The 19,028-nt window shown below is 41.5% G+C and overlaps 1 protein-coding gene across 1 annotated transcript in view; it reads left to right on the top strand.

The window, feature by feature from the left end:
• ppfibp2b (PPFIA binding protein 2b) overlaps positions 1-18,931 on the top strand; it is a 92,081-nt gene extending 73,150 nt beyond the window's left edge. The window contains 24 exon segments of the mRNA XM_082541130.1: positions 1,547-1,658; positions 2,927-2,988; positions 3,083-3,169; positions 3,171-3,224; positions 3,227-3,340; positions 3,439-3,506; positions 3,587-3,652; positions 3,734-3,794; positions 4,016-4,063; positions 6,674-6,830; positions 7,291-7,323; positions 8,448-8,480; positions 9,606-9,741; positions 9,838-9,957; positions 10,048-10,198; positions 12,440-12,551; positions 12,637-12,725; positions 12,864-12,986; positions 13,494-13,619; positions 13,705-13,893; positions 15,331-15,531; positions 17,355-17,420; positions 18,314-18,364; positions 18,367-18,931. Coding sequence (XP_082397256.1) covers positions 1,547-1,658; positions 2,927-2,988; positions 3,083-3,169; positions 3,171-3,224; positions 3,227-3,340; positions 3,439-3,506; positions 3,587-3,652; positions 3,734-3,794; positions 4,016-4,063; positions 6,674-6,830; positions 7,291-7,323; positions 8,448-8,480; positions 9,606-9,741; positions 9,838-9,957; positions 10,048-10,198; positions 12,440-12,551; positions 12,637-12,725; positions 12,864-12,986; positions 13,494-13,619; positions 13,705-13,893; positions 15,331-15,531; positions 17,355-17,420; positions 18,314-18,364; positions 18,367-18,399 — 2,292 coding nt within the window. The 3' untranslated portion in view covers positions 18,400-18,931.
• Positions 18,932-19,028: the final 97 nt, after the last annotated feature.

The raw sequence follows: 19,028 nt of genomic DNA, 5'->3' as shown, positions 1-19,028 counted from the left end.
CGATTCTGTTTAACGATTTGATTCTTTATAGATTCTCTTATCGATTCTTTAAAAAAAAAAAGGAGTACACAGAGGTCGATTAGCTTAGAACTTTGTTTTATATCTTCTCTTTGAACAAGATAGAAATTTAGGAGTAACATGGCCTTACAAACCCAACAGTGAGATCTTACGAGATCCAGCCTACGGCTCTTCAATGGGGTCACAGAGTCCCCAGGAAAAAAAAATTGTAAATACAAAATAATAAAATAAATATTCTTCTGTAACAATAACAAAGTATAACATAAATTATTCTGTAGCAATTACACAAGAATATCCAGTAATGTCCCTGCCTACAATTAAACACATTCACTTACCAAAAATCGGGGCATCTGCTGTGGCAAATGGGTGCAAGCCTTTGACCACAAACTCAGACACTGCTCGGTGACATTCGTCTATCCCGGCCTGAAAGGAGACGCTACCGGACACACACACCGCTGCAGCGACAACTGCCAGCATCTGAGCCAGACTCTGTCTGTCTCTCTCATCATGATCACCTAAATGCACAGTAATGGCAGGTTTGTAATAAGGCAGATCGCGCTAACATAATATGCACTGTTAGTTGATTATTTACCTGCCGCATTAACGGGAGAGGACGTGCAAACGTTACCGCTGCTGCTGGGTTGAGATTCACGAGTCGAGCGGGATTAAAAACATGACATTCATTTAAGGTTATCGTGTGTTTTGTGAGCAAATGCTTTTGCATATTCGTAGTGTTTCCTCCCTTAAATGAAATATCTACTTTGCAAGTATTGCAAGTTGCCCTGTTGTCATCTGTTCTCGTAAAGTATAACCAAACTTTTGAGCGTTTGAGCCGCCGTGTTTCCTGCCAGGTAAATGATGCTCCGGAACATGGTGACGTCATTCGGGGTGACTGGAATCGATAAGGGAATCGTTTGCAAAAATGGCAAACAATTCCAAGGAATTGAAACAGTGGGAACCGGTTCTCAACAAGAACCGGTTTTCGATACCCATCCCTACAATGCAGTAATGTCAGTCATGTTACAGTTAACAGCTGAGGGTGGAGACTGTAGTACGTGTCAGAAATTGTGTTTTTTTGCCAGAAATACTTCCATTGGATAGATGCTTGAGTGGTGATGCAGGTTCCTTAGATCGTGTGGAGAAAGCTGTGGTAGAGTTTGTTTTAACAAAGTATTGTAAAAAAGTGAAATAGTGGGGTTGATTTAAAGCAGAAAACCAAAATAACTTGTGGCTACATGTGGCTTTCAGTGCTTGTTTTATATTTCCATTGTGTAGTTTTTATTTGAAAGAAGGTGCTCAGTGCCAAATAATAATAATAATAATGATGATAATATAGAATAATCTCAGAATTCACAACTCATTTTATGTGTTACTCTGATGGCTCATCAGTTGGCTGGTTGGTTTTTAGAAATGATTCCTTTTTAAGAAAAATGATTTGCTTAGTTGCTTCACACTTACAGCTCACAGACATCCACTGACCTGGAAGATCGACCCAGTTCACAGACATCTACTCTGACTTCCTCCACAGGCAGAAATCTCAGAGCTGCAGCAGCTCCTGGCCTCCAAAGATGCTGAGATCGTGTGCCTACAGACCCAGCTGCTGGCCAGAGGCGGCAGCGCCAATGACAACGCAGAGAGAGGTACACTCAGCTGACAGTCTGACCAATCAAATCTGTCAGTGCAGATATGTGTGAGAGGCAGCGATGTGCACGTCTGTCAACTCTGATTACTGTAACATCTAATCAACAGTTCCTCTCTTCTCTGTTCTCCACTTGGCTCGTGTTTTTTCCACTCTTTGCTGCCCTCTGCTGTAGAGGAGGTGTATATCAAGCATCTGATTAACAAATGTAAGGCATTTATGTTGCTAATGGGGCTAATTTCTAAGCAACCTCCTGGACAGCTGGATTTTTCTGTTTTGGTCATTTATGACTCAAATGTGAAACTTAAAACCAAACAGGGAAACACTTTAAATGTCGAGGCTAAGTAGTCTCTTCATCGGGAATGTGGACCACAGCTAAGCTTCAGTGTGTGTCTGTGATGTGAGCCTGTACATCCTTTCAAATCAAAAAGACTCAGAAGAGTGTCAGGCTATGCAGCGTCCACTGTCCTGTGCAAACTTCTTATACCACATCGAATCATCTTTATTTAACAGGAGTTCACCCAAAGTGCCTTCCGGTTTGGGAAGAACACATAGAATATAAAGTACAGTATAAAAGTACCACACAAACACGCTGATAAATGCACACAGTGAGGCATGTAAAAAAATAGATTCAAATCTGAGTAAATAGAACATAACAAGCACATTGAGAGGACTATAATATAAACATGTCATCTAAAGAAAATCTCAGAAGAGAGTGGGACAAGTAGTAGATAAAACTATGCAACTAGTTTATTGATTCCTGCAGGAGGAGTCACCAGAGAGCGTTGCAGTATCCTGACATTTTGTGCTTTGTTTTTCCTCCTGGCATTGTCATATTGCAGTTCATTGCTTTCTTGTTGCCTTATAAATGCTGCTCTAAAGCCACCGATGACATGCATATCATTTCAAAGCTGAGTCGTTTGAATAAACAAAAAAAATCCCATTTAGATAAGTTTCTGCATTTGAAAGGATGTTAAATGAAATCTGGTGCCGGCTCGTGTTTGTGTGGCTGATACTGATGCAAGCCTCATTAGTTCTTCTCTCGGTAATGGTGCTGTTGACAATGCTCAGTTTCCACGTGTGTCCCAGGTGATGCTGCATGGGCAGTTGTGCTGTCAGCATGTATTTGTTTTGCTTGATTAGTCCTATTTGCACGGCTCTCGTGTCTGTCACCAGCACCGCTTCGTGCACCCATCAGCTGCCCTGATCTAACTAGCTAGCGTGAGGGTACAATAGGATCCTTTTTAACTTCTTTGTCTTCTTTGTTAGACCAGGAATACCAGAGGTTAAAGGTGGGGATGGAGTCTTTGTTGGCTTCAAATGACGAGAAGGTAATGAAATAATTTTTGCCACTGCTACAATATATATAATTTACAACAAGATTAAATAAAAAGAGAATGACCATTTCTGCCTTGGTGATAACAGGATCGGCGTATAGAGGAGCTTACCATTCTGCTCAGCCAATACAGAAAGATGAGGGAGGTCATGGCACTCACGCAGGGTGAGCTTCCTTTTTCTGTATTGTGAGTTTCTGCTTGGAAACCTGTCTTTTCTCTCTAACGTCACTATGCCGCCAATTGTTTTGGTTTCTATCTACCAGGAAGCAGTGAAGAGGAGCTGAGCGGCAGTTTAAAGCTCAAAGCCATCACTCACAAAGCACACTCTGACATCCTCAGATCAGAGGTAGGATTCACAAGAAATTTTAAATAAAAGTCAAAGAATTATTGGGTTAATAATCTCACTTCCACAAATGCTTTGAAAAAATGTTTTTTCCTTCATAGCTATCATCAAGAGAATCGTCACCGCTTATGTTGTCCTCATCGCCGTATCAGAGGGATTTGGATTTCAGGTATGAACGTGCAGTGCACGTACTGTACGCGATGAATGAACGCCAGACTCTGAGTTAACTCTGTGCGGTGTCTGTTGCAGTTTCCAGAACTCTGTGGAGACATCGCTGGTGTCCGCTGCTGACCCAAGTTTGTTTAATGGGTCTTGGTAAGCCCTGCTACAGTACAAGCACATTCAAAGTGTACGTCTGCTTAACCAGATGTCAGTGATACAATATTTTTTCTGCAGGCATCGACGCCGGTTGATGTCCAGCAGTCTTGAAGAGTTGCAGAGTGGATCTTTACAAAAGGTCTGTTAGTGTTTGCCTCCACGATTCGCTTGTTTAATATAAACATACTAATCTCTATCTAATCCAGCCTATCACATCTGCTTACTAAAAAGTACTTTAAATCAGTCCTTTCTAGCTAATCTTTAACGTCCTGTTAATCTGACTGTGTGATTGCTAACCTTCTAATTCTGGGTTTGTGTGTGTGTGTTCTCTGGTCTCTCCCGTCTCTCTGTTGGCTGTAGGCTGTAGAGATCCAGCCACTTGAAAGTGAATCAGATGTAGGGGCCGAGGTACTGATCTGCAACATGATGTCACACATTTAGCTACACAAATCCCATGTATTCATTATACATCTTTAGATTGCAGGATTAGTATATATTTTTTGTAAAGAAGATGAAATAAATCAAAATATAAACAAGACTTGGGCTGTGGCCAAATAGTCAAAAAAAATGACTCCTAATCAGTTTTTCCATGACCTGTATGGAAAACACCATGAAGTCAGGGGAAGATGTAATTTCATAAGGAAAAGAGAATCCGACTGCTCATTAAAATGTTGGCGTGGCACAAAAAGAGCTTCAAACACATATTGGATACTTTGCCTTGTCTGTTTTTACCTTGTTGTTTTATGCAGGCTGTATAAAAATGAACAACACGGTGAATCTTACTGAGGTAACCCTTTAATGTAGTCGCCACCACCTGCTCATATCACATTGGCTATCTTACTTGGCGAAACTACAGGTTCATACGTTCTGTGGTCTCTCGTCTCTACTACATCACTAATCTTCTCCTGTGTAGACTCCCCGCAGGAAATCTCACCCTGCTGTCCACTCGTATTTTCTCTTTCGACTAAAGAGATGATCCTTTGTAGTCGTTGCCTTGATTAAAGCAAGAATTTTAACAGAGTGGTTCATAGTCCAGCTTTGGGCTAAAACATATCCACATATTTGCATGTTATGTAATAAGAAAGCAGGATTTATTTATGTGATAATCTGCACCAAACGTCAGTTACTTTGATCGTTTATTGTTGTGAATGGTCTGACGTGCGATGCTTTGAATTGTCAAGATGATCACCTTTCCTTTCAGAAAGGGTGGATTAGGGTTTCCTCTGTTAAATGAGGCAATAAATGAAGCACTGAAGCACCTTTTCTTCAGTATTAAGAGAATTCAGACAGTTCTTATTACAGCGGCCACAGGGATATATTAGGGCCACTTTCCTTCTCTCCTTCCTTAACTAATCTTCATGACCAACTCCCCCCCCCAATGATAAGAAACTGTATCTAAAGATATATTCACATATATCCCTCTAAAATTTGGATCATGACCACATTCTTGCTTTTGCTGTTTTTTTTAATGCCAAACATAATTTTCACCTATCACGTCATTCACCTGATGATTTTTGACCTCTTTTTGGCCACCAGCTTACATTTTTCAAGCAGAAAATCTATTTATTTATGAAAGGGTAAAATATTTGTTGGCTATAAAATGTGATTGTGACTGTTTTTGTCCAGGTAATGGGCAACTTTCCTCTAAGAGTTCCTAAATTTTCTGTTATTTTGTAGTTATTATAAGTAAACAAATAGTCTAAAACGTCTAGAATGATGCGCTCCTTCTTCTATCCTATTCAGTGATTTCTAACAGGTTCGCATTATTTGGTTTGTGCCAGCAAGTCATCCATCCTCATTATACGTGTTTCACAAATAACAGGAAACACTTTAATACTAAGTTTTAACTTTAAAAAAAGTAATTTTAATAAATAAAGGTTAAGTAGAGATTGGACCCCAGCTCTCTAGCAGGAGGGTGAAATGATCTTTTAATAAGCAGTAAAGAACGTTCTACTGTGGAACCAATCAGGTGCAGGGGAAGGAGGCAGCAGCAGGACAGGCAAGTGGAGGAGCCAATCAAGGGCAAGGGGACATACTAATTAGTATCAAGCCATATGAATTAAGACTTGAACATACTAATTATCATACATTGAAAGTACACAGAGTGTTCGTCATACAGAAAGAGGCAGAGTACTGAGAGATGTAACAGAAAAGCAAAAAGTAATGGAGTAGTTTCTGTGTGAGTAGTTATATGGCTGCATAAAAAGATCCACACAAGGCAAAGCATCTCTTAAATATACCCGATGCACTTACATCAACAAGTAATGACTGATGACCTAGTGATATGTTCGAGGGATATAATAGACAAAAACAAGCTCACAGCGTTGTCGTCTTTTCTGTGAGGCCACTTATAAACTGCTAGAATGTGTAGTAATGTTGTGCTTTATAGCAAACAGTGATGTAACTGTCCTGGTGCCCTCTGACCTCTTGTTCTCAGCATGACAAGTTCACAGTGCATTTTAGTCAATATATAATCGTATAATCATACTGCGTCTACACTAACAAACACACACACAAACGCGCGCACACACACACACACAAAAGGGCCAAGACCCACCTGAAGTGGCTGTCGCTAGTACTTGACATCACAGCTGCCTCCCAGCTGTTTCTTTCTGCTGGCCTTTCTCCAGTTATTCTCTCAGACCCCGATGACTTTAATGTGCGGTTATATTCCAGCATCATCAGACATTCACTGTCTAAAGGACAGACGGTTATGCAACAGAGGAAAAACACAAATCACCTCACGGCCCCGCTGTGATCTTATGAAAGCCATCGGGTAAAGCCACTAACTTTCAGTGTAGTTAAAGAAGAATGTAAAAAAAAGAGAATCGGAGCCACATAGCAACACTACAGAGATTAAGGTGTCCACTTTGTTAGAGTCAGAGGTGTCTGAAAATCATTTTAGATTCAAAGCTGCAGTGAATTTATTGAATTGTATACATTTTAAGATTATATCTGGAATGTGATGCCAGACTTGGCTGAAAGAGTAACACACTGTTTGCTTTTTATATTGTACAGAATCCCCACATGGAGCTGAACAAGTACCAAACTCTGCCGGGGAAACTGAGTAAAAAGAACGAGCCGCGGGCCGAGCTGAACGGCGACGGAGACGGAGAGTATTTATCTCCCGTCCAGCTCTCGCCTGTCCACAGCCACAGCCAGGACTACAGTCTGAGTTAGTGTTGTATCTGTTAAGCACCATGTTTTAATCTGTGAAATCTCAAATGCAGGTCTCTCGCTCTTTGTAATTTAAACCTAAAAAATCTGCATGACCTTGCACTCAAGGGAAAAATTTAAATGTTTGTATATTTTGGGGAATACATTTATTCAGCTGAGCTAATCAAGCAGCCTTCTGGCTGTAGCTTCATAGTGACCGTACACATCTTATTTAGCTTTGCAAGAAAGCCAACATGCATATTTCCCCTCTTGTGTAACTTTTCCTTGGAATAAAAAGCAAGTGATTTTAGTGAACAGATCATTTGGCACTGCAAAGCAAAACAAAACAAAAATATTTTTTGTCTTTGTCAACTAACTCTTCGCCCACTGCTTCCTTTCTGTGCCTTTTCTTTCTCCTCCTCCTCATGCCTGCTCTGCTGTCGGATTGCTCTTGTCTCCTGTTTGTGCTCTGACTGCAGTTCGCTGCAGGAGTGCCAGTGCTCCGGTTTTAGGTACTGTATGCCCTCACAGAAACGCAAATGTCAAAACTGAAAATACACTTTCAGAAGAACTGAAACGCAGTGTTTCTGTGACTGTGAAGTCACTGAGAGAAAGCCTCTTTGAGCAAACAAAAGCATCACCTATCTTGTGAGCAAAACAAGATTTTCTGAGAGGTGAGCAGAGTCAGGGTGAGCAGCCGTTTTCGCTGAGGATGAAGCAGCTTTAAAGCCCAGGATTATTAGGACTCCCTCACGACTCAGAGAGCTGTCGAAGATAATGCCCGCCTCTCTCGCATCAGCATTTGCTGAATTAAACATACGCTTTAAAGCTAATAGGCATAAAAGCACACGGCCACCCGTATATCTGCGTACACAGAGCCAGAGCTTAAGAAGGCAGGAGGGTAATCAGAGGACTGCGAGAGGGCGAGGAGTGCAAGCTTAAGTATGTATGAAGTTCAACTAGCTAAAACACCCCAAAGTAAACAAAGAAGGATGCAATCTGACATCCGCTCCCACTCGCTCTCGTGGCCTCACTGGGGTTGCACTCGCTCACAGTCCACAGTTGATGCTCCCTGTTGAAGGAGCAAGTGTTCAAAATCAAAAGGTAGCTGCTTCAAATAGGTTTCACAATCTGAAGACTGTTGTGGGGAGAACATTCATTTTGATCCTTCACAACAAGGCTGCACTAACCAGTCTGTGGTACTGTGTTGGCTGTGTCCATCCTTTCTATACAGTCTATGAGAGCACTATTTAAAATACATTACTGTTCTTATTCAAGGACTTTTAAGAAACCCTGTATATTTTGCACTTATCTTAGAAAATCGTTTTCTGGTTCTAGAATATTTGGGCAGATATTCTTCATCCTACCACTGAGTGGCAGATAGGATGGATAGATGTAGCATGGACTAGCATGCATATTCAGAGGTCAGCGCATATTAACTGAGACAGATATTTAGAGTAATGGGCTTGAAGCAGTAATTTAGAGTACTTCTAAAGACTTAACCGTCAACAGCTCTGCTTTACAATCAAACATGTATTCAGCATTTATTTCGGAGATAAAGACGCTTTGACTAATAATGCCTTCTGCTTTTTTTCTGCTTGCATCCTTCTCACTTAACTAACCTCTTCTGCATCAGGATCTCCTGGAAAACATGACCTCTATGATGTTGGTGGGTATATCATTTCACCCCTAAGTGTAGGAGTCTTACAAACCTGTTGAGAAGAATTTGCCAGCTTGTCTGTTTCTGGGGCTAAATAGGTTATCTGCATCATTTTATGTAGCACTGTCAAATATTGGACAGTTTAACAGCCACATTTGAATTCTGACACAGTAAGCACTCCAACATAGGAGAAAGACACACAAACTGTAGTTTTGAGTCTTTTTCTAACAATTATGTCTTTGTTCCACTTAGTAGCTGTTTTCCTTTGGTGTCTTTTTTCCAGCTGCTCTGTGCATCTTCCTGTTTCTTTGTGTTGTTGGTTGTACCAAGTCACTTGGTATATTTTTTTATGTTTTTTGCAGACGTTTCAGATTTGTTTCTAGCCTTGTCTAAGGCCTTTCTTGCAGCAATTTAGCATCTCTGTGGTCACTGTGGGATGCAAATCTTTGGAGCTTTGTTTCTTTTGTTATTTTGTTTTGTCTTTTGCATATCTTTATGGTTATTTGTGTTCTCTAAGGTAGTCCTGTCTCTCTCTCAGACACAAATTCGTGTCTCTTTTGTAGTGAAATTCTGTTTTTGTGTATAGAGCCTTCTTTTTGCAATTGTTCTCTTGTGTCTTTGTGGTCACTTGGTTACTTTTGTGTTGTCTTTGGATGTGTAGTGTTTGTGCTGTGTTTTGGGATTTCTTTAGAGTAATCCTAAATCTCTTTTTGAGTTGTCCTTTGACTATTTGTAGTAGGTTTTAGTATTGAATATTTGCTTAAACACAAAGCCTATGACCTAGAAGTAGCCAGGAAAGTAATTCCAGAACAGTGACTATAGGTATGAGTAGGAGCTTTAATATTGTGATCAGAAATAGAGGACCTTACTGGGAATTTCAAACTGTTGGTTTGGTGCACATAAAAGGTGTAGTGCTGTACAAAAAGTGGTTTATTATTGCATGTATGAAAAATCTCAATGTGAGACGGTCAATTTTCCAAACAGAACAATCTCCCGTACGTGTGATTTAATTTGGAGCAGCAGATGTTCATGTTGTTCTTGTCCATAGCAGGAAACACAGATACTCTGGATCCCAGAGCTCCCCTCAGGTTCCTGCAGTGATTCCCCTCCTCATTGTTTTTTTCCCTGTGGCAGAGCATTCAGAGAAGCTGGAGGAGTGCTTTCCATCAGACCAGTCCCCGCTGTCCTCTGGAGTGGACTCTGGACAGCAGTCTCCTGTCTCACCAGAGAACAGGAAGGGTCACAGAGGAATTAGGAAACTCTGGGGGAAGTATGTTTTAAGGATATACAGAGCACACACTTAACAGCATGTTTGGTGTCCTAAACTTTTTATATTTATACTCATGTTCTCATTTCTGTCTGCAAGAATCCGTCGCAGTCAGTCGGGTAGTCCTGTCCAAGTTCATGACCCAGAGCTAGGAGACTTCAAGAGGGGAGGATTCAGAGCTACAGCTGGACCTCGATTGGCCCGTCCAGGGAAAACACAGTATATTAATTAATAAAATATCTATATTAATAAAGTGAATAGTAGTGATTAGGTGCACGGTTCACTTTTTGGTGTTTTGTTCCTATGCAGAGATCTGAAGACGCCATTTTCTAAGTGGAACACAGAGCAGGTGTGTGACTGGATTGAAGACATTGGACTAGGTCAGTACAGCATCCTCGCTCGCCAGTGGGTCACCAGCGGTCAGACTCTGCTATCAGCCACGCCACAAGACCTAGAGAAGGTATACACACTCAAACGCACACATCACTGCTTTATAGAGTGTGGTTCCTAAAGTGATGCTTCTAAGACAACCGGCACACACAATCACACTGTGTTGGTTTTCCATACAGCGTGTCACATATTTTCCATTTCTACCTGTCTGATCATTGTTGCCGTCTGTCTGTTTGTTTGGTCTTTAGTAACGCCTGCCTCTGCCTTTCAACCAGCTCTTTAGTTTCGCCTTCAACACTGTCACATCATACACCTCATCTCCACCTCCAACCTTTCTCTGCATCTCATCCAGATCATTTTGATCAGTTCTGTTTCTTTCTTCGGGTTAATCTATATTAATACTGTGATCCATGGAAACTGTCAAACCTTGGATCGCCGTATCAGGAGTTTCTGTTTTTCTTTTTAAATACCTCACCTTATATATCCTTCTGCTAGGAGTACACAACTGTTTGTTTATTTATGTACTGTGTTTACCTTGGTTTTTGACCATTTTGTTATTTTTCTTTAAGTTGTTCTTCATTAAATTCTTCATCTTTTTAATAGAAAGTGGGTCTTTGAATATACTTTTCAGATTTGTCCTTTATGGTATGCAGCTTGCAGTATTTCTTTAAATTTAGGTGCAACCAGAACTTGAATGGCTTTTATTACTAAAAGGTTAGTTTAATCATTTAAATTCAATGAAATTACCATCAGATAGTCAGATTGAAAGATAGGGTGAGAAGTTCAGCCATCCGGGAGGGGCTCAGAGTAGAGCTGCTGCTCCTCCACATCCAAAGGAGCCAGTTGAGGTGGTTCAGGCATCTGACAAGTATGTCTCCTGGGCACCTTTTGGGTGTACTGGGAATGCCTTGATGTTCCCCCAGGCAAGCTAGAGGAGATGGCTGGGGAGAGGAAGGTCTGGGCTTCTCTGCTTAGGCTCCTGCCCCCGTGATCCGGCCACGGATAAGCGGAAGGAGATGGATGGATGGTCAGATTGTCAGTCATTTTATCAATGATTGAATTAATATTTTGCAGGTTTACTAATTTATGGGTGCTCCACATTATCTGCCAATTTAACCACTTTTGCAGTAGAAGAGGCTACTTCAACCTGTTGCTTTATTCACAAAGGGTTGCTGCAGCACGGGCAGCACGGTGGCACGTCATTGGCACTGTTGCCTCACAGCAAGAAGGTCCTGAGTTCAATTCCACCATCTTTCTGTGTGGAGTTTGCATGTTCTCCCCATGCGTGGTTTCCTCCCACAGTCCAAAACACAGGAGTAAATGTGAGAGCAAATGGTGTCCCTGTGTGCTAGCCCCGAGACAGACTGGCAACCAGGGTATATCTCGCCCTATGACAGCTGGGATAGGCTCCAGCACCCCCCCACCACCCTGAAAAGGATGAGCGAATGGATGGTTGCTGCTGTTGCAGCAGCTCTGCAAGTTATATTTGGCAGATTTGTTTTATGTTGGATGCTTTTCCTGACGCGAACCTAAAGGGATTTGCGTCTCCTCCCATGATCTGACCAGGGATTTTTCACTTGTTCGATGAATGTATAAAGCACTAAAATATTTTTAAACAATAATTTCACAGATAGGAGACTTTGGAGAATTTGGAAAACTCTTTCATGTTTTGCCTGTTATTGGAGTTATTTCAGCATCATTCCACATTCGACTATGAGGGTCAATTTTTAAAAAAAAAGGTCCGCCGTTCATTACAGCACTTCACTATGCAGACGATGCACTGATGCTACAGTAATGCTACAACCTTTGCTGATCGTACACGCTAAAAATGGATGTCATTAGACTTTACGAAGAGATAGCAGAGGTTCTGTTGTTCAGACCTTCTCCCCACTCTTAATGGCATGGGAGTTGTAGCATTTTGACATACTACTTGGCGACTACTGCAATAGTTGAGTGTAAGCAAGTCTTTGATTTCACATCTGCAGCTGCTCCAGAACATCGCTGCCTAGCCACATAAAATCATGAAGAACCTTTACGACAGGACCCTTGCTGTCGCTTTTAAACTGTGGTTTACCTGTTCACATCAGAACCTAATCAACACTGGAAATGTTTTAAAATCCATTCAAAACACTGGCTTTTAAACTAAGCCTCAACATTTGCTTTTATTTATTTGTAAGATTTTATTAATTTTGATATTCTAAAGAGTTCTTTTTTGGTAGTACAGCACTTTGACCAATGTTGCTTTTATATCTGGTTGACTTGACTAAACTGTAACAGGAGGAAAAAGCCAATCGTTTCTCTTTGTCCACAGGAGATGGCCATGAAGAATCCACTCCACAGGAAGAAGCTTCAGTTGTCCATCAAAGCGATCAGTAGCAAACAGCCTGAAAAATCTGCAGAGCTCGATTACCTCTGGGTTACCCGTATGTAAAGGATTCTTTCTCTCACATACGCACAGACACACATATGGGAAAATCTCCGAGAAAACAGTTATGTTCTTTGTTCCAGGTTGGCTTGATGATATTGGCCTTCCTCAGTACAAAGACCAGTTTAATGAAGGAAGAGTGGATGGGCAGATGCTGCAGTATCTCACTGTGGTGAGTTTGTAACTAATCAATTCATGTAAAGTTAAATCAGCGTTACCATATGGGGGGAATGAGCTTACAGTTGCCCAAAAATAAAAGGGATGTATGACATGTTTCCCTTCTTGTATCTGTCTCTGCTCTCCATGTTAGAACGACTTATTATTCCTTAAAGTGACCAGCCAGCTGCACCACCTCAGCATCAAGTGTGCCATTCATGTTCTCCATGTCAACAAATTCAATCCCAACTGCCTCAAACGCAGGCCCGGCAATGAGGTATTGTTAACTCATTTATACGGCAAAGTACAAAGATGGCAAAAGAGCCATTAGTGAGTGAACTCTTAAATTAAAACTTCAAATCAGATCCACTGTCTTCTTCTTTGTAAGTTCTTTTTGTACATTGTATTTGTATCTCACGCATTTTTCATAAAGACTCCATCCATGAAAGTCAAAAACTTGATCACCCGTTCAAGGTCATCACTTGTGGAAGTCCTTGTTCTGACTACCTGTATGTGTGTGTGGCATCACATGGTGTCACATCAGAGTTAGCTAAGTTCATAGATTCCTGCTCACAGATGCACATGTTGGTGGTCAGAATGGGACATCCACTTGTGCCACATTTGCACATGCAGACTGAGTACAGTTTATATAACTATGTTGGTTTGTATTTTTTTAATCAGTTCGTGCAAACAAAATTTGCCAGAAAACATCACTTTGTAAGGCTGGGAAACTGTTAAAAAGTCAAACTAGAACAAAAAATACATTCATTTGTGTGTGTTACAGAGCCAGTTCACTCCCAGTGAGGTTGTCCAGTGGTCTAACCACCGAGTCATGGAGTGGTTGAGATCTGTGGACCTTGCAGAGTATGCCCCAAACCTGAGGGGCAGCGGCGTGCATGGAGGGCTGATAGTGAGTACATAAAAGCAGCCGGCATCTGGAGCAAAATGGAAAACAAGAATTTAAAAAGCATCTGACATCATTTCTCCTCAAATAGATGCTGGAGCCTCGGTTTAACTCTGATAGCATGGCCATGCTGCTGAACATCCCTCCTCAGAAAACTCTGCTGAGGCGCCACTTAACCACCAACTTCAACAACCTAGTAGGAGCACAGGCTCAGCAGGAGAAGAGGGAGTACACTGAGGCGACAGGATACTCCCCACTCAGCATCACCGCTAAAGTCAAGGTAAGAAAATATAAGAAAAGACTCAATTATAAAGCTCAGAGTAGCACAGGCAGTAGGTAAAATAAGGCATCATAAGAGACCAGTTAACACCTTCCCTCTCCCTGCAAGTGTGAGAAAAGCGCCTTAATCCACGGTGAGACCTCAGTGTGTCAGCTCGGTTTAATCTCCGAGCTCTTCCAAAAGTTTAAGCCAGTGAGAACTGCTCTGCTGCTCCTCACATCTTTAAGACTCAGCCATCAGCCACAGCGTCAGCTCAAAGTGCCTCTTGAAGAAAATAATTAAGTAATAATAGAAGAATAATTCATCATAAGAGAATTCACGCTTGCATTTGATCCACTTATGATCTTGGACACTTAGACATCTAATGCAGGAAGTATGTATGTGGATGTTTTTGTGGAGGTATATAATACTGTGGATGGGAAAAAAATCCCAAAACGAAATTGTTATTGTTAAGTTAGATTTTCCCCTCAAGATGAGCCAGCTATGAAGTAAAATCCAGCAGTGCTTTGTGACGATATCACAGATGTTAGAGGACACATTTGATGAATGTTGTTGTGTGTCGCTGCCCGGTGTCCCTCATTCACATCTACTAAACACAAAAAAGAGCAGATATTAGGGAAATCCATACAGATGTGATTACAGGAAATGGAACAAAACTGAGCACAGCATTGTTTTGATCTCAGTGTCAGCCTGCATTTCAGAAATAGCGTTTTAGCTGCAAGCTCCTTTGCAGCCCACTGCAATGCCAGCTTCCCTTTCATGCTGCTCTGGTCTTTTCACTTGGCAGTAATACCAGTGCAGTGTATCAGTTGAATTACAAGTATTCAAGATATTCAGTGCATCTCAAGTTTCCAAGGCGTGATCAAAAGAACCAGGGAACCAAAAACCCCATTACCTGATTTAAATCTGATCAAGGAAGCTCTCAGAGTTGTTTGTCCTTGCTGTAGTTTTTGTGCATAGGACTGGGAGTCCACCCCTTTGTAGTGTTGGTGTTAAGATCTCCAGTTTGCATCTGAATAACTTGTAACAATAACATTTAATCTACAACATCTAAGGAATCTCCTTTTAGCTCTGTTTTGGTCTCCATATAGTCCTCAACAGGCGGCTGCATCTTCCATAAAGTTCAGCTGCTAGTCACAACATCTGTTTGTGGTTTGATGCTTGACACGCGACGTGCAGTTTTATCAAAGATTTAGTTGCCTGCAGCTGTTAATGATGGCAAATCAGTAAAGAAAATCACATCAGTGAGTTGGGTAATCATTCTTATTGACATTGTTGATGTAGGAGTAGTGATTGGCACGCTTTAAACGTGTTGCTTCTTGTTGTAGAGCCTATCATTAGTCACATTGTTGTAACATTAAAAGTCTTCTCAGCAGTCACTGTTGCTTTGTTGAAGCGTGACAGCATGACGATGCTTTTGTTCCTGTTTCACTGCAGCCGAAGAAGTTGGGCTTCTCTAACTTGACTCACCTCAGGAGGAGACGGCCGGATGAATCTACAGACTATGTCTGCCCCATCGAGTCCTCCTCGCCTCAGTCGGGACAGTCTGCAGTGAACGGGGTGCAGATGCGGCCCTACACTGGCTTCAGAGGCCTGAGCCCCATCCTAGACCGAGAGCCTGACCGCTCCAGGGACCAGGTGGGGCTAGAAGATAGCAGAGCCGACCCATCTCCATGGCAACAACTGTAACGCCAACAACACGGATGACTGTTGTCATCCTGTCTATTAGCCATTCAGCTATCTCTGCTACTACTCTGCTTCCTTTGCTTGCAGCCCATAATACCTCAGTCCATCCCCTGATGTGCTTCTTTAAGCCCCGCCCATCAGCCCGACCCTGTGCCTTACATTTAGAGATTGTTTCTCAGTCAGCTGCTTGTCACGCTGCAGGGAGTCCTGAGACGAGCACAATTCAAGTATTTTGATTTCAGCTCCGGTCAGATGCCTAACTAACCCAACCTCAGCCTCAAACCTGTGCCATGACTCTAACTCATCACGAGAGAACACAGCCTCTCTCTGGATTCCTGTGACATCACTTCCTGTAATCCATACAGCATATACAGACATGTCTTCTTGTACAGTATTAAGCCAACATGTGTGCACCACCAGTAGATTATTTTTTATGTGTGACCTTTGATTTTTCTAACCAGGTTGAATGCAGTTCTGTTACATGGTCGAGATGAACTTGTGCAATATTTACATAAAATAATGGAGGGATTTTATTTATATCATTGCAGAGAAAATCATAAAATAGCATGTTTTGTTTGAAACTTGAGGTGGTGATTTTTGTACCGTTATTTTTCATATTTGACTGTAATAGTATTTTTATAGCAAAGAAAGGAAGCTAACGTGTGGTTTATCAAATCATTTAATAAACAAAATCCGACATGAGCAAAGTTGATTCATTCTTTCTGATGATCAGAGTAGAAGCAGATGTGTAAAATGTTCAATGTCCTTTATTTATTTAGTTTTTAGTTGTACATCGGTATAGGGGCCTGTACTGGACATTTTCAGTGTTTCCCACAGAGGTAGATTGCACGTGCAAAAGGAGGAACATCCATGCTGTCTTAACTTATAAGAGCCATAAATTGTTGCCATTAAAGTCAATTTCTCATTCTATGTAAGGACTCAAAATTTACCGCATGTAGCGACTCCAGCTCTTGTTCTGCTCTGTAACATCATCAGTTCACAAAGTGATATTTGGCATTTCTGGCTTGCTGCATATAACCGCAGTAAGTTCAGGTTAGTAACCAGAACCAGCTGTCCCTCTGCTTCAACTTCCAGTTGACAGCAGTTTTCCAGTTTAGAACAGGGATTACCTTTACCAGCAGTCCGAGGTGGTAGAGTTGGAATCTGTTCACCGCGGGAACAAGAGACTGACTGGAGAATAGCTCAGTGACATCAAGACAGCAACAACAGTGACCCGGTAACCCTGCCAATGTCAAAGCATGCTGCCTGTTAATGTGGTTGAACTCACAAACTAAGAGTTAGGTGACTTCATGTGGAAAACACTGAATTCCTCAGGAAGCATATTCTGTATTTCTGTAAGATAACGTAACAGACTACGCTGCTGGGCGGAGCCACGAGCAGCAGCATGCCTTAATAACCTACATCAAGCACTAACCTGCTTCCATCATCATCATCATCTCCATTCTCACCATCACAGTGGCTGTCATTGCTGTTTATGACGCCACGTTTCCCCCCTTCGGCTGAGCGGTCTGAGCCAAGATGGCTGATGATCATCACCATGGTAACCCTGTTAAAGGTGACATGGGAAGTGCATGTTTGACTATGACTCAGCTGCAGGTACAATCCTCATTATCAGTGATCTGTTGCACGTTTTCATATCTTTCTACGGTAATTTTAAAAGGTTTAAGAAACATATTGTTTTGATGATAGTAAGCCTGTAATTGTGAGTTGTAATGAGTTTATAAGGAATCTGTGTGTGTGCGTGTGTGTTGCAGATGGAGACCACAGAGGGTACCATTTTGCAAATAGAAGCTCTTTCTGAAAGCATCAACAACCTCACAGTAAGCGCCAACACACACAAGCTGCTGCCTAATGACTTGTGCAGCTGATTCGCTCACTGGGAATCTGCTTGTAGTCTGCTGTAAGAGAAGTTTGAGTCACTCAGATGGAAAACTGCAGATACTCAGATGGAAATGCCATTAAAACACCACGTCTTGTGTTTGTGTACAAATTAAAGCAATGCTGCTAGTGTGAAACCTGCTCGCTGGTACTTGCTTCTTTATTACTTGCGGCTATCATCCAGATGCCAGGCTTGGTTCTTTAGCATTTGTTCTGTTCGTTCAAGTCAAGAAAATCATGACAGTAACTGAAGTCTGAGATGTTTGATAACACGTTTGCAGCGTCAGTACATCAGTGAAGATCTTGGTAAAAAAAGAAATTTGAGCATTATTTATATCTTTTTATTATTTGAAGTTAAATTTTAAGTCCAAGAATCTGCAGGAGTTACATCAGAACAAGGAAGGGCGAATTTAAACCTCAGATTTATTATTTGAAATAATCACAGTAATTAGAATCAACAAGCTTCCATTGCACTAGAGAGCAGAGAGACGATAACCAAGGCATACTTTTTATCACAGCAGACCTTTTAAGATGTCATAGAATGAAAAGCACAGTCTTTTTACAAACATTAATAATGTTCATATTTGCTAAGGTGAGTTAGTGTCACACATTCAAGGTAGCCATGTCTGAGGATTTCCTACAGATTCATCTTCATGTTGGGCATCTTCATTTTATAAATTCCACCTATGCTTCTCCTTTGTGACATGTCATAAAACAATCTCACATCGGATCTGATGTTCTCATTTCAGTAAAGTATACTGACCCCAGCTCAGAAGCAAACACTAACTTCTAATCTCTCTAACCCATTGCCACTCCCATGATGCTCTGCCCCCAGTATCTGCTCAGCCGAGATGAGCTGCGGAAGGAGATGAGGCGTTCACAGACGGCGCTAGTTTGAAGGACGATGACCCTAAGCTGTAGGCTGTCAATCAACCACAAAGACCTGTAGCGACCTGTCTCACAGCTGAATTGTACCTCAGCCCTCAAGCTAACACTGCAGCGTGGAGCTCCTTGTATTTACTTCTACTAGCCCCTGATACCTCAAGTTAACTCCTGCACAGAGGACTGGGAAACACAAACGGACCTACACATTTTGACAACAATCAAAGGTCTTATTTTTATTTTCTAGAGTGCTGAATTGAACAGTTATTTATACACTTTTTTTGTTACTGCTTTCCTTAATTCCCTATGCAATGTAGCTTTTAATGAGCATACTGACCACTGTGTACTGTAAATACTGTGCTGGTATTTCATTGGGGAGGACTGTGCAAAGCAGTGAACATGCAGTTTAGAATGGACAAACTGGACATTCCATCAAAAATGGTGTTGAAGCCATTTTTAAGAGCAGAGCAGCCAAAGAAGAAGGAGCTGGTTCCTCGACATTGTCATTCTATTGTTCTGCAGAGAAAGATGCTACATATCACATGTTGAAATAAAGAAGTTACAAGAACTACCAATGCTTCCTAAATGACTGTATGGAACAAAAAATTGTTGAAACTCCTCTTTTGCCTCAAAGTAGTACTGGCCATGATAGAGCACTACCCCTCCCT

This window comes from Aulonocara stuartgranti, assembly GCF_965226115.1.
Source record: "Aulonocara stuartgranti genome assembly, chromosome: 7".
NCBI classification, from domain to species: Eukaryota; Metazoa; Chordata; class Actinopteri; order Cichliformes; family Cichlidae; genus Aulonocara; species Aulonocara stuartgranti.
This window is presented reverse-complemented; position numbering and strand designations above follow the sequence as displayed.